Here is a 25,787-nt window from a genome sequence, read left to right as displayed (position 1 = left end):
ATAAAATGTCAAGTTTTTGCCAATACCTACTATTTACCATAAAAAATACGAAAATAATTAACTTGAGAAGTCAAATTCATTGTTCTAATAATTTTATTTATTTGTAAATTTGATCTTTATTTAACAGAATTATTCTTACTAATATTATAAATGCGAATATTTAGATGTATGGATGAATGGATGTATGTATGAAGATATCTCCAGAACGTCTCAACAGATCTTGATAAAATTTGTCACATATGTAGAACATAGTCTAGAAGAACACATAGACTACTTATAAAGTTTTTTTTATAATTCTTTAAAATATATAACTATCATAATATAAATGTAATTTGAATTGCATTACAAATTAAAGTATACGTGTTCTGTGAACTCGATCTATCAAAAATCCTTAGAAAAGTGCATATTTCAACAAAAAAAAAAATAAGAAAGTCGAAATTATAGCTCAGTTTGTATCTAAAATTTAGAATAATAAAAAAAAATATTTATCCTATTTTTTTTTTTTTTATAAAATGGACGTCAATGTAAACCCACCTTTACATCTGTTGTCTGAACATAGCTGTTATTTCTTCCACAGTCTTATTCTTTGTCTCGGGAACTTTACATTTAATAAATAATAGAAATAATAATTGTAATATAGCAAATATAATAAACGTATTCATTCCGAGCACCAACTGAAAAAAAAAAAAACATATACAGGGTGATTGGTGAGATAATAACAATACTTAAGTATTGAATATAATACTAATAATAAACTTTTTATTGCCATAGAAATTAAAAAAAAATTAAAACACAACAATCTATATATATAGTCAGAAAGTGGTGTTAGTTACACTATTTATAACTCGAGAACGGCTGAATCGATTTGACTGAAAATTGGTGGGCAGGTAGCTTAGAACTAGGAAACGGACGTAGGATAATTTTTACCCCGTTTTCTATTTTTTATTCCGCGCGGTAAAACTAATTTACAATATTCAGTGATGGCAAAAGGAGGTGGCTCAGCTTCGCCAACACAGGTTAGGATACAGTGTCGAGCTGATTTTCAGCCACCCCCCACTTTTCAAGATGATAAAGGGAGAATAAATAGTCGATGGTCGCTTTACACTAGTATAAAAAAAACTTAAGAAAAAAAAACTTAAGAAAATTATTTTACGATATTTGCCAAATATTCAATACTCAAGTATCGGTATTTTTTTATCTTATATAATATCAAATAATATTAGGTGATCATATAAGTCAATAAAAAAAATTAATTTAAAAATAAATCTAAATTACGCAACTCATGGTTACACTACACATGTAATGGCGCTTCGATGTTATTTTGCTAAAATCAATTTCATCAGCGTCATTTATTTATTTATAGAGATTTTTAGAAAAATATGATGTACCTTTATTTTTTTATTACGTAAACTTTACGAAAATGGAGTACCGAATACAACGAACTTATATTATTTGTTTAAAAAAAAACTAGTCAAAATCTGTTCAAGTCGTTTAAGATATAATTCCGCTTCAAGTATACATATTAATAAATAGTCTGCATGTAATATTTTGAGAAAAAAAAACATATTTTGTAAACGTGATTGCTAAGTTCGTATTTGTTCCGGATTATTTCCGGAACGGGTGGACAGATTTTGACAAGACTTTGACAGCTGATGTATGCGAGTAGGGTTGCCATGTCACACCTACAAGCCGGACAGTCCAGCCAGTTTGACCGGACATTTGGGTAGAAAGTTCGGACACCCTATATTATTTAGAATTTTGTCTCAGTATTAATAGGTACACTAGTTTGGGAAATGTAAAAAGCCTAACAAAAGCTGTAAAACCGTTTATTTTTGACACTCAATCAAAAAGCCTACCTATGTCCTTTATCTGGACTGGTTATATACGAGCATGTTTTAGGTTTTTTATACTTACAGATAAAGGCAGAAAACTAAGTCCAACAATAAAGTTAGCTGTCCAATTGACGGTGACAGCTACTGAAGAAGCAGCTGGACGAGCTGCTTGGTTGAATAACTCTGAAAATTAACTTTACACTTATAACTGACAAGTCGCCATCTTAATTCACCTAAAGAAGGAATTCCCTAACCCCTTGAGGTCGATATCTAAGTTAAAGCATTACTAATTCTCATTTTGTCTTCTATTGACTTAAGTCAGAATTAAAAATAATAATAATTGATCTTAAAAGTAGGTAATTTGGCTTTGGGGGTCTGAGGTAACAGTTCATTTTGGAAATGGGGGTCACTTGTACAGTCAGCTTCATAAATATAGTGGCAGTCAAGATATCCAAATATATAGGAACACCTAAAGTGATCAATTATATAAGTACAACCAAAGTCATCAAATTAATTGAAGCATCCACTCTGCTCAAAAAGATCGAAGCGTTCACATCGTCATATATATGAGTACATTCAAAGTGCCCATAATTATAGTTACAGACAGAGCGTCAATAGTAACGAAGCATCGAAAGTATGCAAAAATATCGTAACATTAGACAAAATTGAACTCTATCTCTATTTACTTAAGATACACTTTGAAATATACTACTTCGTTTAAATTCATTTGACATTTTATATCAAAACATTTTTTTGCTATTTACTTCAAGTTTACGTCCCGCATGACAGATAGGTACGAGATAGATAAGCAATATCAAATTTTAATTTGTCACCATATATGACAGTTTGGCTTTACGGCTTAACTGCTCGCTGTAATACGCAGTTTTGGCGATTCGAATCCCAAACTATGTATATTTATTTTTACATTTTTTAAGGTTTTTAATTTTATTATCAAAGCGTTATATAAAATTGAACTTTATCGCAACAATTATTGGTTACTATTACTATTTTATTGTTCACGTTTGTTATTGTAAGTTCCGTCTTTTAATTCCGCGCGGACTAAGTCACAGGCGACATCGAATACGTGTAATAAATCTATGCTTGGAAAATTCTACTGCAACCGGACTGAAGATACCTAACAGTAAGAGAAAAATATTTTGATACAAATTGTTAATTAATTTAACAGAAGTTGTATACTTTCAAAATGTATTTCAAGGATATGGATATACGAGTAGAATTCAATTTCAATGACCGCAATGACAAGTGAAAACACTCTCCGCCCACTCGCTTTATCCCGAGATGGCCGAACCTAACCGTTATTAATTTTATTTAAATATTTAATACCCCAAAAATTAAAATTTAAAATTGTTTTTGTTAAGAAAAAACATATTCTAAGTACATTACCAGATTTCTCCTTTTCATTAAAAAAAATCAAGCTTTATATGTGATTGATAATATTGAAAAATAAAAACCTTGTAAGCCTGGGATTCGAACCATTAAACTTACGTACCGCGGCGAAAATAGTAAAACACTGAAACTAGCACATATTGTGACAGAGTAAAATTTGATGTTACTTACTAGCTTTTACCCGCGACTTCGTCCGCGCGGAATAAAAAAAATGCTCACAAGATAAAAAGTTCCTATGTCCGTCTCCTAGTTCTAAGCTACCTCCCCATCAATTTTCAGCAAAATCAGTTCGACCTATCTTGAGTTATAAACAGTGTAACTAACACGACTTTCTTTTATATATATAGATTAGGTATCTGTCATGTATCGTAAATTTATAAATTTTAAGCGTTATAATAATAAGAAGAAAAATGTTGGGTTGTCCGATAAGTTCGTGCCCATTTTTAAGGGAAATTTTAAAGGCCCTTAAGTTTTGGCATACGTCTTTTAAATTATATTTGTTCGATTTTATAGCAAAATGTCTTATTTATTTCGACAAAAATTAAGTCAATCAGTTTTTATAAAACTAATAGAAAAGAACGAATCGTGTCCTACCATTTGTCAAAATATGGCTGAAGTTATCCTCTTTTAGTATGTATGTGTTATGTAAACATGTCATATGTTTTCAATAATTGTAATATATTCGGGTCTATTCTAAAATACCTATTGAAAATCGGAACGAACTTACTGGACTACCTATTATGTTGATACAAAGCGTCAAATGAATTTAACCGAAGTAGTATATTTCAAAGTGTATCATAAGTGAATAGAGATAGAGTTCAATTTTGTCAAATGTTACGATATTTTTGCATACTTTCGATGCTTCGTTACTATTGACGCTCTGTCTGTAACTATAATTATGGGCACTTTGAATGTACTCATATATATGACGATGTGAACGCTCCGATGTTTTTGAGCAGAGTGGATGCTTCAATTAATTTGATGACTTTGGTTGTACTTATATAATTGATCACTTTAGGTGTTCCTATATATTTGGATATCTTGACTGCCACTATATTTATGAAGCTGACTGTACAAAATAGTTTGGGGATCCCTGATCTGCGCAGCGATATCTTTACTAGACAGAGGAAGAGACCCACAGAAGTATATCCCTATCCTTCCTTAGTAAAATCCTTAAAGTAAGAGAGATAATAAGAAGAAGAATAAGATATGTACTAGAAGATATTAAAGTATTAGTAGAGCGGACATTAAAAATATTTTTACCCGACTTCAAAATGAAGAAGGTTATCAATTCGACTGTATTTTTTTTATGTGTTACCGTAAATCTCCTCCCCTGGCGCTAAGATTTTGATCAAAATTATTTTAATCGATAGGTAGTGATTGCAGATAGGTCCAATTTTTTATTTTATTTTAAATAACTAGAGAACTAGTAGATTTTTATATATTAGGCAATTCGTTAATTTTTTTTTATTAAATAAGAAATGTCTTATGTCCGCTCTATAAATTTGTAATCTAAAGATTTTATAACTAAATTACTAACTCACCTGTGACTAGGAACCATGGAATCGAACCTGGTCCAACTGCAAATGTTACTACAAATAAGATGACAAGCCCGATACAGAGGTATGACACCCACATATGTTCCGTCTGGAAAAAAAACATTACTAATATTATAAATGCGTATGTTTGGATGGATGGATGTTTGTTTGAAGTTATCTGCAAAATGGCTCAACGGATCTTGATGAAACTTGTCACAAATTTAGAACATAACACAAAGTATTTTTTTTATTCCACGCAGACGAAGCGACAGCTAATCATTAAATTAATGTAAAAAATGTTAATACTAAAAATTAACTTAATTACTTCAAGAACACTGTTTAGTTTAACACGTGTTTTAACAAATATAAAATACAAGTCCTAATAGTAAAAGTTATAAAGTCGATCTGAACAAAAACTCTGAAGATATAAGAGTCAGGGCCGGTTTTAGAATTTCCGGCGCCCTAAACTAGATTTTTGCGGCGCCCTAAAAGAGATTTTTGCGGCGCCCTAAAAGAGATTTTTGCGGCGCCCTAAACAAGATTTTTACGGCGCCCTAAACAAGATTTTTACGGCGCCCTAAACGAGATTTTTACGGCGCCCTAAACGAGATTTTTACGGCGCCCTAAACGAGATTTTTGCGGCGCCCTAAACGAGATTTTTACGGCGCCCTAAACGAGATTTTTACGGCGCCCTAAACGAGATTTTTGCGGCGCCCTAAATTATAATTTTGGGGCGCCCTAAATTATATTTTTGCGGCGCCCTAAAAGAGATTTTTACGGCACCCTAAACAATATTTTTATGGCGCCCTAAACGAGATTTTTGCGGCGCCCTAAAGAAGATTTTTGCGGCGATCTTTTTTTTGTGTTGGGGAAATCTTCCAAAGATAGAATATCTTAGGTTGAACCTTATGCCTCCCACCATATCAGACTATGGCACTCGCGGCGCCCCCTTATGGCAGACGCCCTGGACGTCACCTCATTCTACATCATAACCACTATACATCCCCACTGAAGGTCTCAGAGTCTACACTAAGTTAGAGATGACTATGTCATAGTCAACCACAGTCAAGTGCGAGTTGACTTCACACGTAAATAGAAAAACACATTGGTGGACAAGATTCGAACCCAGGATAAGCAGAAGGCAAGTTAAATTTAACCCCTGAGCAACCGAGAGTTATAGCAGTTGAAATCAGAAGTTATACTCACATATAAGCTAGCGACACAAAGACCCACAGAACAGAGTATCATGCCACTAAATCCTGTCATCAGGAGAGTCTTCCGACCCGCGACTTCGACCAGCACAAGACTGATTAGTGTCATCACCACGTTCATTGCTCCCATACCTGACATATGATAATTACATCTTATCTATATATATAAAAGAAAGTTGTGTTAGTTACACCATTTATAACTCAAGATCGGTCGAACTGATTTGACTGAAAATTGGTGGGCAGGTAGCTTAGAACCAGGAAACGGACATAGGATCATTTTTACCCAGTTTTTTTTTTTTTTTATTCCGCGCGGACGGAGTCGCGGCTAAAAGCTAGTTGAAATATAAATCCCAAAAATGATGTTACCAAAGACATTTTTGTATTACAAGGCCTATTATGAGGTCTAATTTTAGTCCTCTTTCCCTTCCCACACTTTTCTTATAAGGAAAGGATGGTAAGGAGAGGTGGATTTGATGGAGGAGATGCATAGGAAGGTTAAATATTCTCTTTTTGTGCATCTCCTTCGTCGATTGAGGGTAGGCAACGCATCTGCAATTGCGAATGTCTGTGAGCAGCGGTCGCTTCGCCATTTCGGCGAATTCATGAGGCCGCTTGCTCCGCTTGGAACAAAATGCCATTTAAATTCGCTGTAATAGCGAGAAGACCAGCCCAGACATCCGCAAATGCAGATTCTTTGCCTACCTCTAATCAACGGAGAAGAGGATATTTCCCCTTTCTATTCTCTTCCCATCCTTTCCTAATAAGAAAAGGGTGGGAAGGGAAAGAAGACTAAAATTAGGCCTCCAAGATCACACTTGACACCTGTCTTCTGTGTGGTCGTGGTATTTCACTGGACGATGCCCATAAAATATTGTTGTTGCTGAATCTACCGCAGTTAAAATATTTCGTGGCTGTTTTTTTTTTTTTTTTTTCATTCCCTCCCTCCCACAAATTACACTTTCCTTTCCCTTGTTTCAAAGGCCTATTCATCAGACGATGATCAAAATGGAAACTAGCAGTTAACACCCGTCTTCTCTTACTTACCTAATGTCGCGTATTGAGATTGAGATTCATTGAGCTTAGCTTTCTTGAATATATCCGTGGAAAAGAATATAACAGCATTGATTCCAGAGAACTGTTGCGCGATCATAACAACTAAAGCTATTGTTAAAGGTTGTCGAAGTTGTCTATTTGTGACCAATTCCCGGAACGTCACTTTTTTACTGACTTTATTCTTTTCTGCTTCCTGTATTATAATAGAACAAAATATAGGCACAAACACATTATTTATTTGTTAAAAATCCGACTGACTAAGACACTTTGAGAAACCTGTTAAAATTAGGTTCAGTTATTTAAGTTCTAAGTTACGATGGAACACAAAAAAAAATTACATTTTGAAGTCAGTCGGGTGATAAAAATAATTTTTTTTTAATAACCTGATGCATTTCTTCCATCTCTCCGTGAACGGCGACGTCACCTCTTAACCAATTCAAAGCTAAAATAATGAAAAAGTTACAAATTGTAGCATTTTTTATAACCAAGGATAGTTTATTTGAACTAAAAACATATTAAACCAGTTGTTGAAGCATCCTTTTAAGTATAGAACACTTGTAACAGGATGTTTCATTCTTCCGTAACATATTTTTAGCCGACTTAAAAAAGGAGGTTATTTTTTACAATATACCTTACAAATTGATGTTTCTAAAGGAAAAAAATGGTTATTGTGAGAAAACTATAAAAGATAGATATATGCTATCGCGGACTTTTATTTAGCACATTTAAAGAGCTACAATTCTTCTATATATATCATTTTTATGTAGGTCCTATAGTTAAGCCTATGTAAGCGCTGAAAGTAAAAATGTCCCTAATTTTCGCAATACATTTTGAAACTAAATTCAAAATCTACTAGTCTTCTAGTTATTTTTAAAAAATGGGACTCATCTGCTAGCACTACCTATCGATTAAAATAACTTTTATCAAAATCTTAGCACCAGGGGAGGAGATTCACCATAACACATAAAAAAAATACTAGTCGAATTGATAACCTCCTTCTTTTTTAAGTCGGCTAAAAAAATGATGAGCAGTAGATAATAAAATGTTACGATATTGACTATAAAATTCGTCCGTTAAATTATAAAAAATATACATCTTCTATATATATAAGAGAAAGTGGTGTTAGTTACACTATTTATAACTGAAGAACGGCTGAATCGATTTGACTGAAAATTGGTGGGCAGGTAGCTTAGAACCAGGAAACGGGCATAGGATAACTTTTACCCCCTTTTCTATTTTTTATTCCGCGCGGACGGAGTCGCGGGTAAAAGCTAGTTTATATTAACCTTACCAAAATCAATGGTCAAACTATACATAAATTATTTGCAGTAATAAATAAACCTACCTCTTTGTGCGTGAAGTTCTTGTCCTTTATTTAATAAAAGATATTTAGGGGATTCCGGACAAAAAGGTAAAGTAACGCATTGTATAATTGCAGGAATAGCTGTTACAGCTAAAAGCAAAGGCCATCCCCATTCTGTACCTAGGACAACTTCAAGACCTAGGACTTGTGAGAGTAAGATTGTAATTGTTATCACAAGCTGGTAAACTGTACCGATCTGTGAATAAAATTATTTAATTTTAAAAACTAAAGTTTAACACGCAAAATGCCACCCACTCTAAATGTATTAGATTTAAAAAAATCGTAATAGCATTGAAGGTGTTAAAAAAACACATATTTCATTAAATTGTTTAACGATTTAACGAAAATTTTCAACAAAAAAAACTATTTTTAATTATTTTTTTTTGAATATTCATAAAAAATTATTTTTAAAAATAGACATTGTATTAGATTTAAATCTTTATGTATTAGTAAAAAACAGTATGTAAATATGTTCAGTAGTTTTTAAGTAAAACACAAACAGATATTAATTTTTATTATATTCTTACCGAGCCACGCATAGAGATAGGAGAAATTTCAGCCAAATACAACGGAGCTAGGCCAGCATTCAAACCACTGTTTATACCAATCAATAACCTGGAAGAGTTAAGACAGATTTTTAAGTCCAAAAAATGGCGTCGAACATGTTTATTAGATATTTTTGGAACGAAGTTCCTTATCGCGCGTTGTGAAAGGGGGCTAGACGGAAAAAATTCTTAGGAAAAGTTGTCACGACACTTTTTGCTATAGTAAGTATGTTAACGACGAATGAGCGCTACTTCACCATGGCAACGACGTGACAATATATAACGAAAATTCATAGAAATAAAATGTACTTCTTGTGAAGACTTAAGTTTTTTATTCATAGAATAAACATTGGTTCCTTCACTAATTAATAGAAAGGAACTTCGTTCCATCCGGGTGTCCCTTGACACCTGTCAAGTTTTTTTTTAAAGTTTTTTCCGTATATTCAGTAATTGTTAGTTTGAAAATACATTAAAGTATAAAATTATTCGAAATAATGTATTCTACATTGTACATTAATTAATAATTTGTTAGAAAGGGTTTCGTAAGTTCTTTGAAAAATTTATTCCTGTAACTTGCATACTGCGAACGAAACTAACTGTACTTGTTATTGTATCTTTGGTTTGTGAGACCGAAATCTATATATATAAAAGAAAGTCGTGTTAGTTACACTATTTATAACTCAAGAACGGCTGAATCGATTTGACTGAAAATTGGTGGGCAGGTAGCTTAGAACCAGGAAACGGACATAGGATAATTTTTACCCCGTTTTCTATTTTTTTATTCCGCGCGGACGGAGTCGGGGGTTAAAGCTAGTCGCTTAATAAAAAACATGTGTTCATACCTGTCATTATCTTTGTCAAAACAGGGATACCAATATGTTTTAAACGAAGATTTTGGTCTTAGAATAATCCTTCAACACTTACAGGACTATAAGATTTCCAAGACTACGTATGTTAATAAAACACAATACTTTAGTTAATTAATTATTTTACTGTTTTACGAAAGACATAAATAAACTTAATATATAAATTAAAGGAAAAATTCTACGATAAAGACTAGGCAGTATGCAGAGCTGGGCATTAACTCGTTAATCCGTTAATCGTTAATTAACGAAGTTAACATTTTGCTTAACGGATTAACTTTTAAGTTAACTTCAAAAAGTGTTAACGCTTTTGTTAACTTCCGTTAAACTCAACTTCCGTTAATAAAAGTCCGTTAATCGTTAAATTAGAAACTTGGAGACGTGCTGTCATTTTGTTTAAATTACGTGCCACGCCACGCTCGTAAGTTCAGCTATGTTGGGCGACTGTCGGCGACTCGAATGGTGAACGAACGAGTTGATAATTGATATATGTGAAGTTCGCGTGCAAGAGTGATGCATCAGAGCATCCGGGAAAGACGTGACCAACATGACGAAATCAAAAAGAAGGTTCGAAATAGTATATTTCATTACGAGTATATAAAAGCAAGAGTATGTAATAGCCCACATTCCGAACGCTCTTCGTCCCTGCAATACGCCATTTTTTGAGCTACTGTATTAAACACTTTTTTACTCGTGCTTTTTCTTCAACTTTTCCAAACTTGTGCCTTCTCTTTCCCAACTGTCAAAATAATGTCTATTTTAAAGAAAAAATCAACCACGAAGTTTTTACAAAAAAAAAAATCATTGAAGTTTTTAATATTCATGCAGATGTTTCTAAAAAGAAGCTCCTAATTTGTTACAATATCAGATTTAATGATTTGTTTCAATGAATTAGGTTAGATTTCATTTTATTTCAGCTCATTAAATTTTATTTTCATTTCATATCAATAAAAATAATCTACTGAAGACTTGGCCGTATTGGCATAGTTCCCTTTGCCTGCCCAGAATGGGTGAAGAAAACAAAAAAAATCTCTGTTTGTATTCTTTTACGGTTGGCGCCATTTTTCAAACATTTTAGTTGAGTTTATTGTGTTTTTATTATTCTATTAAATTGCTTAATTTTTTCGCAACTGTATTAAAAATAGTTGTTTAGTACACGTGCGGAACTGTCATTACAACTTGTTCCAACTGTCAACCCTCACCTTCGGCTGCGCCTCGGCTCTGGTAGACATTTGTCGGAACTCTTTGCAATGACAGGCTTTCCGCACTCGTACTGAAATATACTATAATGCATCCAAACTTGTCTCTAATACTAATGTGTTATAGAATGTATAGTCAAATTACTATGTTAATCAAGTGTCATCACAATAAGTGTGACATTAGTATGTATAATTTTGGTATGGTTAACTGTTAACGATTAACTTTAACTTGCGTTAAATTTTCGAGAATTTAACGCTTTAACGATTAACGAAGTTAATTTTTTAATTAACGAATTAACGATTAACGAAGTTAACTTTTCGATTAACTGTGCCCACCTGTGGCAGTATGGAAGAAAGACTTTAGCCTGCGCCATAGCCGAAAAACAATACTTTATCTACAACAGCTTAACCACAGTTCTTTTTTTATTTGTTCAGAAACATTACTGCTTTGGACATACGTTTTATTTTGACATTCAGTAAAAAAATATAGATTAAATAATAATTGAAAAATCGATAACGATTTTAGTAGAAGGGAAAAATATTTCTCTTGAACGTTTATAGTCAAATCAAGGTCCTATTTTACGTTCACAATGATATTTGTATCGTAATATATTTTACTTTAGTCTCTGAATATATAAAAATTATATAAAAAAACCTGTTAAAACTTTTACAATTTACACTTGACCCAAATTACGTAAAAAAAAAACTTGAGAGGTGTGTTGGGACACCCGGATGGAACGAAGTTCCTTTCTATTAATTAGTGAAGGAACCAATGTTTATTCTATGAATAAAAAACTTAAGTCTTCACAAGAAGTACATTTTATTTCTATGAATTTTCGTTATATATTGTCACGTCGTTGCCATGGTTACTATAGCAAAAAGTGTCGTGACAACTTTTCGTAAGAATTTTTTCCGTCTAGCCCCCTTTCACAACGCGCGATAAGGAACTTCGTTCCAAAAATATAATTGTTAAAATATACAAATACTTTTTGATTGGTTTCTTGTTATCTTATTTGACAGAGAATGTGCGAAATGGCGACACAAGTTACAGTCGAATCTTACGTTTACAAACCTTACGAAATTACAAATCAACGCAATAGTAATAATGAAATAATAGAAATATTAACTTATTGATTATGAAACGAAATCATTTTGTAATAATCTTACTAATATTATAAACTAGCTTTTACCCGCGACTTCGTCCGCGCGGAATAAAAAAAATGTACACAAGATAAAAAAGTTCCTATGTCCATCTCCTAGTTCTAAGCTACCTCCCCATCAATTTTCAGCTAAATCAGTTCGACCGATCTTGAGTTATAAATAGTGTAACTAACACGACTTTCTTTTATATATATAGATATAGATGTGAATGTTTAGATGTTTGTTTGTATGAAGTTATCAACAGATCTTGGTGAAATTTGGTACATAATATAGAACATAATCTAGAAGAACATATAGGTTACTTATTCCACGCGGACAGATTCGCGGTTGACAGCTATTTTTACTAATATTATAAATGCGAATGTTTAGATGGATGTTCGTTATAAGTTAATTTAACATAGTCTGGAAGAACACATAGGGTTTTTTTAATTCTTCTTAAATCAAATTTTAATTTTTAAAGTGTACTATTTCTTTATATTTACTTGACATTTAACATACCTTCCTATTATAAGCAATTCAGCGGAATTTGCGACTTTGGAACAACCTTGAAACGCCGCTCCAAGGAAGACAAAAACATTGTTAAGTAATAGACCGCCTTTTCTACCAAATCTGAAATATGAAATATTCGTAATTAGTTTAATATGTAGGTTAGTTAATACATCGCAACGGAATATAGATTTTACTGCCTCTTTGAGGCAAGATTTTTATTTCTGCCTTTTTATAGTATAAGGTGACAAATGAACAAACTACAAAACTGTACTCGTCGAGGCAAATATACTTAATTGTACATGTGTTCAGATATCTTGGAAGTTATTAATTTCGCTAGATTTGTGCACAAAACAATTTTAGATGTGTTGGGGCTTAACGGGATACGGAGCTGCGCAACACGACAATGTCCTTGGAACGCCAAGTTGATAAGTAGGGTTTCCAGGTCGCCAAACCTACTAGCCGGACAGACCAGACAGTTTGACCAGACATTTGGGTAGAAAGGTCGGGCACCCTATATTATTTAGGATTTTGTCTCATTATTAATAAGTACACTCTCGTTTGGGTAATTTAAAAAGCCTAACAAAAGCCGGACAACCGTTTATTTTGGCCGAACACGCAATCAAAAAGCCTACCTATCCTGGCAACGCTATTGGTAAGATTAACTACTTTGAGGCAAAATTTGCTGCCTCACTCAAGTTGTAAGAAACTCACCTGTCAGCTATAAATCCAGTTAATATGCCACCTATCATGCCACCAACGCAATATATGGATACGGTTACTGACCACACTGTTGTCACTTTAGGGTCATCATCAGGATCTATGGTGACATTAGTGCCTGTTAGTGCATCCATTTGTAACCATTTCGACATAACCTGAAATTACGATAGAAAGATTTAAGACAGCGTTGTTGAATTTCTTACATCAAAATTCCCAGTTTAAAACATATTGTTTGTTATCTCTGGTTTTGTCAAAGATAATGACAGGGATGAAGATATGTTTTATACAGAGATTTAGTCTCAGAAACCAACAGTTAATTACTAAATCAGATTTAAAAGTGGGCACTCGTTGGCTGACGACGAATAGGATAAAAATGTATATCGACGCTGGAAAGCGTAAACGCTGTAACCCCGAAAGTATAAACTTTACAGGAGAGCCAAAAAATGATAACTCGTGAGCTGATACGCCTACAAGCATGCGGTATTTAGCAATGTTGTGTAGTTTGTGCTAACCTATAATAAAATCATTATCGTTTGATAATGGTTGAAATTATTAACGTGTGAAAAACATATTCGCGATTTCAAGGGTTACAGCGTTTATGCTTTCCAGCGTCGATATATATAACGGTCGGGGTGGCTCGCTATCAGAATTATTATTGACTGAGATCACTTGTGGGTAATATAGGATTAGAGGAATACACTGGTTAATACAATAATTGATTCATAGGCTCATGTACAACAAACAATGCTTAAGCTACGACCCATATTTCCAGAATGACCAATGTCAGACGCGCATCTTACAAGAAGTCTCTTCGAACACAGCTCGTGTTTTAGTTTCGATTTATTAAAGCTGAAGAGCGTCGGTGACTCAGCGGTTAAGCAATTGACTTGCAATCTGCAGGTCCTGGGTTCGAATCCCGTCATGTACCAATGTATTTTAGATTTACATATGTACATTTATCCGACGTTCTTACGATGAAGGAAAACATCGTGATGCACATATCTGAGAAGAAATTTAATATGTGTGAAGTCAACCCGCACTTGGCCAGCGTGGTTGACTATGGCCTAGTCACCCCTAACTTAGGGTAAGCACCGAGCCCCTCAGTGGGGACATATAGTGAGCTGATTTCTTCTTCTGATTGCGACATATATATATATATATATTAGGGTGATTCAAAAAAAAATTTTAATTTTTTTTTTAACCGATACCCTCTCAAATGTTTCTATTTGATATAAAAAAAAAATTCACCAAACCCGAGCCCTATAGCTCAACTCTAAGGGGTCGCTACTGTTTTTTTATTTTCCCATTTAATTAACATGGGAAAAATCGTTTTTTGTTTTAAATTGAATTTACACATAATTAACGCAATTTTTTATAAAAAACGATTTTATATTCTTAAAGTAGAGTCTTCGAGCTTTCCAAAACTCTATTACAAAGTACAATTATCTTTACATTAATATAAAAAAATTGTGACAAAATTATATTCCATGATTACTTGTAATCATACACTTAATTCATTTATCTTATTGATATCATGTGTGCTGCAACCTACACTACGTACTAAAAACCATTTTCGAAATTTGTAATATATAAAAATTCAATGCTTACTAATAGTTTAAGTAAAAATTTTGAGGAATGTGCAAAAAAAAAAAAAATTCCAAGCATTTTTCAAATTTAGTGATATTTAAATAGCTGTAATTAGTCTTTATGTAAAGATAATTGTACTTTGTAATAGAGTTTTGGAAAGCTCGAAGACTCTACTTTAAGAATATAAAATCGTTTTTTATAAAAAATTGCGTTAATTATGTGTAAATTCAATTTAAAACAAAAAACGATTTTTCCCATGTTAATTAAATGGGAAAATAAAAAAACAGTAGCGACCCCTTAGAGTTGAGCTATAGGGCTCGGGTTTGGTGAGAATTTTTTTTATATCAAATAAAAACATTTGAGAGGGTATCGGTTAAAAAAAAATAATTAAATTTTTTTTTTAATCACCCTAATATATATATATTCACTTAATAAATGTTCTTTAAGTTGGATATTAATATTTTGATAGAAGTTCCATGAACTCAACGATCTTAAAATTTAGAGACTTACCGCTTGAGGGGCATTTATGACACCAGTGTTATATCCATGTTGGAACGCAGACCAGCATGCCGATGACAGGATGGCGAATGCGAGTCGCATGTTCATACCCTGTTCATAAACAAATAATGTTATATACCAATTCACCCGAACCTACCCTTACACTACGACGAACATCGTATTCCAAACTTCAAAATCGGTACTACTAATTATTTTTTATTCCACTAGGACGAATTCGCAGTCGATACTCGTGTCTTTTGTCGTGAAATTCGACTGCAATGACTTTTTTCTAACTAGTTGTTCTCATGCGACTTTATCCGCATTAAATTCAATTAATTTTTGTTACATAGAAATACTTTGTTTTATTATAAACATTGAGTAAAACTTTCAATTGAAAATATCAAAATTCAAATGCTCAAATGACAACGAAGGTCTTCGACATTGGCTGAGAATTACCGTTACCATGGCAATCTCCGGAGGCCTAATTTTAGTCCTCTTCCCCTTCCCACCCTTTTCTTATTAGGAAAGGATGGGAACGGGAAGTAGATTTGGCGGAAGAGGAAACGCATAGTAAGGAGAAATATCATCTTTCTGTGCGTCCCATTTCTGTTGATTAAAGGTAGTTAACGCGGATATGCGGATGTTTATGGGCAACGGTCGCCTCGCCATTGCGGCGAATCCAGGTGCCAGGTGCCATGGCCGTTTGCTCGTTTGCCATCTTTTGATATAAAAAAAAATCGTTCATGGCCTTGGCTTGCATCTTTTGTCACGCAACTTAAATTAGTAACTATCTTACTAATATTATAAATGCGAATGTTTAGATGTATGTTTGTATGAAGTTATCTCCGGAACGACTCAATAGATCTTGATGAAATTTGTCACAAATATAGAACATAGTCTGGAAGAACACATAGGCTACTTGATTAAGTTATTTTAAAGCTGTTTTTAAAAAAAATATCTTTGAACATCGATCTTCGGTGTTGTGTAGTTATTAGAATAAAAAAAACTTAATAAGTAGCCTATGTGTTCTTCCACACTATGTTCTACATCTGTGACAAATTGCAGCGAGATCCATTTAGCTGTTCTGCACTTAGTAACAAAAATTCATCCATACATCTGTCTTATTTATAATATTACTAAGATAGAGGCGTAGCGTTACTAAGATAGAGCGTATGGTTAAGACGTAGAATTGGTTACTATATAGTTATAGATTCAAAGTGAACTAAACAGGTTCTATCGAATGATTCAGTTGAGGTCAATGCCATTGTAAACAAACGGTCAACGGTTTTTTCTATAATAATAGTCATTCTTACGTGTTATTTGTGTTACCGAACGTTTGTTAAATTGGTCGTTTTGTGATAGGACTCGTAAGATATTTTAATTTAACATTTTACATAAAACGTAACAAATTTTTAAGTATATAATTTTGCAATTATTACAAAAGAGCTTAAAGTCTAGTCTATCTTTTGTGTAGAATTAAATATTCTGTCAAATACGTGGCATACTGGCCATTAACCTTTGCCTTTTTAAGTATGGAAAAAGATATGTGAAAAACAACAAGATATAGGTAGGAGTAAATAAAGTTTGATGGAAATGTACATCTATATCTATCTATATATATAAAAGAAAGTGGTGTTAGTTACACTATTTATAACTCAAGATCGGTCGAACTGATTTAGCTGAAAATTGATGGGGAGGTACCTTAAAACTAGGAGACGGACATAGGAACTTTTTTTTATCTTGTGTGCATTTTTTTTTATTCCGCGCGGACGGAGTCGCGGGTAAAAGCTAGTTTATAATATTAGTAAGACAGAAGTCAAAATGTAAGTGGACAGTTTCACATCGTTAGACTATAAACTATCAAGTTAAAAAAAACTTATATCAGTGAGGATTTCGTTTTATTAACATCATAATAGAGTTGTTTATGTACTATGTACATAATTTAACGGTGACGTAATGTGATATGTCAATGTTTTTTTCCTCTATGAATACCTTTTCATTGTTACGTAGATTTGTTTACAATTGATAGGTGACGTAAGTTTTTACTGCAGTAGTTTTTTTTTGTATACGGAAGTAGAGATAAACGAATCACTATTACACGTGACTGTTATCTTGTTGGTATTATCACGCCATTTGTTAATGAATAATTAAAAAACCCTACTATACCTGTGACAGGCTTTTTTAGTTTGAAATCTCACCGCCGAACTAACAGCAACCATTAGCGCAATGGCGAAAATCAAATAGGCACAAAATACAACAGTTTATAGCCTGTCCAATTAATAGAGGTCTGTGGTAGGGAGTTAATATGAACTGACAGTGTTTGCATGTGAAAGCCAAGAAGAAAAAAAAAACTTGAGAGGTGTGTTGGGACACCCGGATAGAACGAAGTTCCTTTCAATTAATTAGTGAAGGAACCAATGTTTATTCTATGAATAAAAAACTTAAGTCTTCACAAGAAGTACATTTTATTACTATGAATTTTCGTTATATATTGTCACGTCGTTGCCATGGTGAAGTAGCGCTCATTCGTCGTTAACATACTTACTATAGCAAAAAGTGTCGTGACAACTTTTCCTAAGAATTTTTTCCGTCTAGCCCCCTTTCACAACGCGCGATAAGGAACTTCGTTCCAAAACTGATAGTGTCATCTTGACAGCGTCATATTTTGTCCAATGAGGGCTTCGATTGCACGGTTTAATGTCGCCATTTTCATAATTACGAAATACCTTCAAACATACGTCCATCCATCCATCTAAACATTGGCATTTATAATATTAGTAAGAAGTAAGGATATGACATAACGTTTTAAAGCGATGATTTAATCTCAAAATGTACAGTGGTTGGCCTTGAATTTTAACAACTTGGAAATGTCAAAAGAACTTTTATCCACATATGTAAATTTTTATTACTTAGTAACCACACCCGACTTCGCATGAATAATATATCAAAATTTTAAGTTAATACTATCTGTTTTTCGCTACTTCGTCCGAGTGGAATCTATATATATAAAAATATATCCCTTGGTCACGCGTGAACGTCTGGACCGATTTTTTTTGTTGTGTTTGTTATTGTCAGGTTCTCCTGGTTCTTATGACAGAAAAAAAATAGATGGATGGATGGATAAAGATGTTTGGTTGAAGGTATCTCCAGAAAGGCTTAATGGATCTTAACGAAATTTGGTATAGATATAATACATAGTCTGGAAGAACATATAAGCTACATATTAAGTTTTTTTTTTTTATTTCCGCGCAGACGAAGTCGCGGGCGACAGCTAATTAAAAATATAAATGACTTCTGCATATATTAGCTACCTTTTAAAACATGTCAAAATCGGTCCATCCGTTTCAGAGATTACCCGAAACAAAGATTTGCGGACAGATGGAAAAAAAATTGCTTTATCGTTAAAAATAAACACAACATAGTCTGAATAAAGTAATATTTTTTTAAATAACGTACAGACCCTCCAATTTTGTTTTACTTCGCTTTAAGAAAAAATACAAAGTTTTTATATATATACTAGCTGTCGCCCGCTACGCCGTCCGCGCGCAGTTAAAATAACTTAATAGGGGTATGAAAAATAGATGTTGACCGATTTTCAGACCTACTAAATATGCTCACAAAATTTCATGAGAATCGGTCAAGCTGTTTCGGAGGAGTACGAGGAACGAACATTGTGACACGAGAATTTTATATATAAGATATATAACCTCGGAAACAACTTTGGAAAAACATAACCTCATGTCTCCAGACATTGAACCACAGATAACAAAATACTATACTTATATAGCTATTATAGGTACTACATTTAACATATATCAATAGACAGGACATTACGAATTAAAAAATCAAAAAAAGAACTCTACTATTGCTAGAGTTTCGGTTGTCTAGTGTAAAACTTTTTTTTACATTATAAGGTGGCGAACGAGCAAGTGGCTACCTGAATACGACGAAACAGCGAAGTGACCACTGCCCATAAACATCCGCTTTAGACATGCGTAGTCTACCTTTAATCGACGGAGGAAAGATCGAATTAATCGACAGAAAAATTATATACCCTATGAGTTTCCTCTGTCATATCCAATTTCCCTTCCCGCTCGTATCTTTTAAGGAATGGAAGGGAAGTGAAAGTGGATTTAACTGAGCACTGGACGCATTTTAAGAGGATAATCCTCTTTCTGTGTGTCCCCATCTCTGTCTATTAAAGTCAACGCATCTGCAATTGTGAATGTCTATTATCTATAGGCAGCGGTCGCTTCACTATTTAGGCGTATAGGTGAACGCTTGCTCGTTTGCCATCTTACGATATAAAAAAATACTTATCCCAAGGCTATGAAAATTATCACAATATGCGTATACATCTGTTTTTAGGCACACTTAGTTTGGCAAAGATAATTATTTTTTAAATAAACAAAATCAACCTTAATATGTCAACAGTAATCCATTTTACATATTATCGAAGCCAACAATCTTCTAAAATAAATATTTGTACATTGAAGTAAGAAAAAAATCACGAGCTCCTAGTTGTCTACGCGAAAATGTACATTGCCGAGAAACTTCAAAACGGTTGAACGGATCTGAATTAAATTTAAAACGGACATAAGTTACGTTTTTATGTCAGAAAAAAATAATTATTGGAACGATTGGAACGAAGTTCCTTAACGCGCGTTGTGAAAGGGGGCTAGACGGAAAAAATTCTTACGAAAAGTTGTCACGACACTTTTTGCTATAGTAAGTATGTTAACGACGAATGAGCGCTACTTCACCATGGCAACGACGTGACAATATATAACAAAAATTCATAGAAATAAAATGTACTTCTTGTGAAGACTTAAGTTTTTTATTCATAGAATAAACATTAGATCCTTCACTAATTAATTGAAAGGAACTTCGTTCCATCCGGGTGTCCCAACACACCTCTCAAGTTTTTTTTTAACAAATACTTTAAGTATATTTTTTTGTTAAGTCTCTGGCAGCAGATAATATTTCTCTTAAAAATAAACGTCCACAGTGCGAAGACGGGGCTATTAGGTTGATATGATTCTCAGAAACGTATCATTCGACACCTGTATTCGATGTCTTGTTTCTCTTACCAAGAACAGTTCTACTATAGGGTTGTCATCACAGCTTTGTCGTTAAACACGCGCTATGTGTGGCTTAGACCCTGCCCTAAGTCTACTTAGTCTTAGTCAACACACTATTACCCTAAATGTGCACAACAAACATAAACGAATCCTTTTTTTATTTTAAGATATCAAAGAAGCCAGTTGGAATCGCAGAAGAGTCGCCTACCTTTAATTGACAAAGCCTATGTCCTTTCTCAGGTTCTACACTATCTGTATACCAAATTTCATTTCAGTTCAGTAGTTTAGGCGTGAAAGCGATACAAACAGACAGTTACTTTCGCATTTATAATATTAGTAAGGATTGGCAGCCCTAATTGATTTCTTACTTGATTTAAGGCTCCTTTATATTAGTTAACTTTCTAAAATCGTAGAATTCAACTGCAGTGACACTATCATAAACTAGCTTTTACCCGCGACTCCGTTCGCGCGGAATAAAAAATAGAAAACGGGGTAAAAATTATCCTATGTCCGTTTCCTGGTTCTAAGCTACCTGCCCACCAATTTTCAGTCTAATCGATTCAGCCGTTCTTGAGTTATAAATAGTGTAACTAACACGACTTTCTTTTATATATATAGATATAGATATTGTTGTGTCTGTCTTGTCGAAAAGATTTTCTTACCTCAAAGAGAATAAAGTTAAATTTTTTTATTAACACAGCTTTTATCCGCGACTCCGTTCGCGCGGCATAAAAAAATAAACTCAATTAGTAGACTATGTGTTCTTACAGACTATGTTCTACATCTGTGACAAATTTCATCAAGATCTGTTGAGACGTTCCGGAGATATCTTCAAACAAACATCTAAACATTCGCATCTATATATATAAAAGAAAGTGGTGTTAGTTACACTATTTATAACTCAAGATCGGTCGAACTAATTTAGCTGAAAATTCATGGGGAGGTAGCTTAGAACTAGGAGACGGACATAGGAACTTTTTTATTTTGTGTGCATTTTTTTTATTACGCGCAGACGGAGTCGCGGTTTAAAGTTAGTTTATAATATTAGTAAGAATAAGATACCTCGGAAGATTTAAAATACGTGACAGTCTCAGATTTATATACTAAATATTGAATCTTGTATATACTAACAACAAATACAAACATACAGACAATTTGTACATCAATTTACATATATCTAATCATATCTCATAACATCGTATCTACATATTAACAAAATTGGAGTTTCTGTATGTCTATATATATAAAAGAAAGTCGTGTTTGTTACACTATTTATAACTCAAGATCAGTCGAACTGATTTAGCTGAAAATTGATGGGGAGGTAGTTTAGAACTAGGAGACGGACATAGGAACTTTTTTATCTTGTGTGCATTTTTTTAATTCCGCGCAGACGGAGTCGCGGGTAAAAGCTAGTAATATATAAAAAATCATTGATATGCGTACCTGATAACGAATAACATATTTTTAAAATTTCTATCTATCTGTGTTTGTCTGCAAGGCTGCATTTGTTCCAGGTAATCTCCAGAAGGTCCGGACAGATTTTAATGGTTCTAGGACGAGAAGGTAACTGATACATGCTAGCATGTTAAAAACTATTTTTTTAGCCGACTTCAAAAAGAAGGAGGTTATCAATTCGACTGATTTTTTTTTTTATGTGTGTTACTGCGAATCTCCGCCCCTGGTGGTCCGATTTTGATAAAAATTATTTTAATCGAAAGGAAGTGCTTGCAGATGGGTCCCATTTTTTTTTTTAAATAACTAGAAGACTAGTAGATTTTGAATATAGCTTCAAAATTTGTTGCGAAAATTAGGGACATTTTTAATTCTACGCTGACGAAGTCGCGGGTGACCGCTAGTTGATGATAAAAACTAGTAATATCTAGTTCTAGATAATCTGAAGTGTTAAGTTAGACGTTTTATTATTGTTACGTAAGGATCTATTAGACACTGGACGAGATTATTATAGCACCTTCCTTTTTTACCATGCCTTAGGAATTTGGGAATAACAGGTTTATGTGAGACTATGCAATTCCCAGTGTTGTGACTACTGTCCAGCGACCTGGGCAGTTGTTCAACCCCTCCATACAGTTTTTCAGGAGTAGACAGCAACAACATCTGTTGCACGAATGATTCGCTGCAATACCACGACCACACAGAAGACAGACGTCAAGTGGATCAGTTCCGCGTTTGCTATTGATGAGTGTGTCGTAGGCTTAATTTTAGTACCCTTAGTATTAGAAAAACCGTTAAACTGTTCTCACTGATATTTGGCATAGATGCAGAACATTCTACAAGGACACATAGTTTACTAATTATTTTTTTAATTCCGCGCGGTCGAAGTCCAAAACGTCAACTATTGATTCTAATGTTTACGTTACATCATGTTACGGTCCTTTCAAAGTTTATATGCTTTAGGAAAACTTTCTTCCATCTTACTAATATTATAAATACGAATGTTTGAATGTTTAGATGTATGTTTGTTAGAAGGTATCTCTGGAACGACTCAACAGATCTTGATGAAATTTGGCACAGACGTAGATCATAATCTAGAACACATACACTACTTGTTAAGTTTTTTAAATTATAATTTTGATTCTAAGTTTATATGCTTTATGAAATCTTTCTTCAATAATAAATAAAATTGTTAATAAATAAATTCGTGACAAATAAAATTGAATATTAAAATATTTTATGACGTAATATATTAATTGCTCGCGTTTACAATAAAAATGCCTTAAATATATTATTTCACATTTATTTTAAAACTAGGTGTCGTCCGCGACTCCGTCCGCGCGGAATTAAAAAAAAATAAGTAGCCTATGTGTTATTCCAGACTATGTTCTACATCTGTGACAAATTTCATCAAGATCTGTTGAGATGTTCCGGAGATAACTTCAAACAAACATACATCTAAACATTTGCATTTATAATATTAGTAAGATAGGATTGCAATATAACACAGCAGCGAACCTAAACATGTGGTTTTTTTATATTTTTAATTACATTACACTGCAGCAGTTTAATTATGTAACGCCAGCAACATCTGTTGCACAAATGAGCCAAATAGAAGACAGGAGTCAACTGGAATTCATTCCGCCTACAGTCTGATCAGTGTGCGTGACAGAGGATTAATATTAGTCCTTTTCCCTTCCCACTTGTATAAGGAAAAGAGGGGAAAGTGAAATGGATTTGACGAAGAAGGGGTCGAATAGGAAAGGGAAATGTTCTGTTCTGTGTATTCCCTCCTCCGTAGTTTAAAGGCAACAGACAACGCATCTGCAATTGTGGATGTGTATGGGCAACTGTCCTATTTAGGTTTCAGGTGACCGCTTGCTCATTTGACACCTAATAATATAAACAACTAGCTTTTACCCGCGACTCCGTCCGCGTGGAATAAAAAATAGAAAACGGGGTAAAAATTATCCTATGTCCGTTTCCTGGTTCTAGGCTACCTGCCCATCAATTTTCAGTCAAATCGATTCAGCCGTTCTTGAGTTATAAATAGTGTAACTAACACGACTTTCTTTTATATATATAGATAGATGTGGGTTTGTATGTATGTCGATTCATACAAACCCGTCGTGTCGTCTCCTGCATCTTAAACGGCTTAACTTTAAATTGAATTTTAAGAATGTCAGGAGCTTGATGTTCCTTTGTTTACTTCACTAAACTAGACTAGGCTATAAGACGTTGTATTTTGTGCCTATTTGATTTCCGCCATTAAAGCGCTGATGGTAGCCATGTTGGAAACGCCAATGAGGATAAATATAGAATTAGTAGGAAGTATTTGCAACCTGCAACGCTTTTTAGTTGAAACGGGAACAAAGCATAATCTGTGATTTTCAAGCAGCTCTCTGTCTAGCGAATATTACTGAATCTGTGGTTTACTAAATTTAGTCATTAAATTGATATAAAACATATTGTGGTAGACAGAATGGGAGCGGATGTGGGATACAATTTTGAACTGCGTAAATTATGATAAAGTCGTGAGAACTGTATTAAATATGTACATACATTAATACCTCATATTGTTACCATATGGTAATTTTATTTAAAGAAAATCTGGTACAATTGAAATCTTACAAAGTATTATATTGTACTCCTGAGATGTTTTTTTAACTAAATCTTAAAGAATCCTACTACAGAATACTACGCATAAGACTATATTGCGTAGTAAAAAAAATGCATTTTTTCTAAAGATATCGACAATAACGCCAAAAAATGATACAATTTAAATACTAAAATAAGCGAATTCATTTTAGAGTTTTTATTATCATTTAAAATACAGCAATCATAATTATACTTTCCTCTCATATACCGGATGACTGGTAGAGAATGCCTTTAGGCATTAAGTCCTCCTTGTACTTATAAAAGTGCTAAAGAATAAATAAATAAATAAATAAATCATCCGAACTCAATAATCGATCTCTCTCCTTCCTTATCCGAGATACCTTTAACTAACATTTGAGGAACGTAGGAACAAAAAGCGATAAATCAAATTATTCTATGGAAAAGTATAAAAAATAACAATAAAATGTGATTTATCGGTTTTTATTTCGACGATCCTCATTTTTAATCCATTCCAATTTAACCGATCTAAAGATCTTAATAGCGATCGAAAAACATGATCTTAAATATGGTATAGTTATATGTTTTATTCCCCCATTATAAACGTAAGAAAAAACCGTTATAAATATCGCTTTAATCGTTGCATTGTTGAGAAATAGCTGTTACATTCCAGAAACTAGTTTTTTATACCAACCGACTCTACAAATACAATTTCCGTAATATTCTAGAGAATATAAAAGCGAAGTATCTGTATGAGAAAGTTTAAATAATTCCATAAAGTAACGGAAATCGTAAAATATAATAAAAAACAAAATGGACGATATTGTTTGGGCGATATCTAATAAAAAAAACAGGATGACCTCGATTCGACCAACTTGTTCCCAAAGCGACGCATTGTCCACAGGATGTCGACTTGAAATATGAAATTATCAATCAAATAACAAAATAAAATAGTCCGTTATTTAATTCAAATGAACATTTAAATTTTATTTTATTTTCAAATTGTAAAAAAAGATTAACATTTAAAAGGGCGGGAAAAAATTGTATTAAAATATTAAAAAGGCCAAAGGTCACTGTAGTAAAGCCACACATGAATTAATATTAATGTCGAATAACAAACTGAATAAATAAAACTTACCGCCATTTCGATTTATTTCAAATCATTCACAATTCAC

General features: G+C 33.3%; 1 protein-coding gene across 1 annotated transcript; it reads right to left on the bottom strand.

The window, feature by feature from the left end:
- Positions 1–509: 509 nt before the first annotated feature.
- On the bottom strand, positions 510–25,787 carry LOC106715648 (solute carrier family 2, facilitated glucose transporter member 1-like). Its single transcript, XM_045685328.1, has 12 exons — positions 25,751–25,787; positions 15,476–15,574; positions 13,373–13,533; positions 12,671–12,781; positions 8,932–9,019; positions 8,387–8,600; positions 7,425–7,483; positions 7,033–7,234; positions 5,984–6,120; positions 4,784–4,886; positions 1,915–2,015; positions 510–674 (listed from the first exon to the last, which is right to left on the bottom strand). Exons 1-12 carry the CDS (start codon positions 25,754–25,756, stop codon positions 537–539), a joined length of 1,419 nt encoding a protein of 472 aa, XP_045541284.1. The 5' UTR covers positions 25,757–25,787; the 3' UTR covers positions 510–536.

Source organism: Papilio machaon, chromosome 29 (genome assembly GCF_912999745.1).
Source record: "Papilio machaon chromosome 29, ilPapMach1.1, whole genome shotgun sequence".
NCBI lineage: Eukaryota > Metazoa > Arthropoda > Insecta > Lepidoptera > Papilionidae > Papilio > Papilio machaon.
Note: the sequence above shows the minus strand (reverse complement) of the source record. Positions and strands in the feature narration are given on the sequence as shown.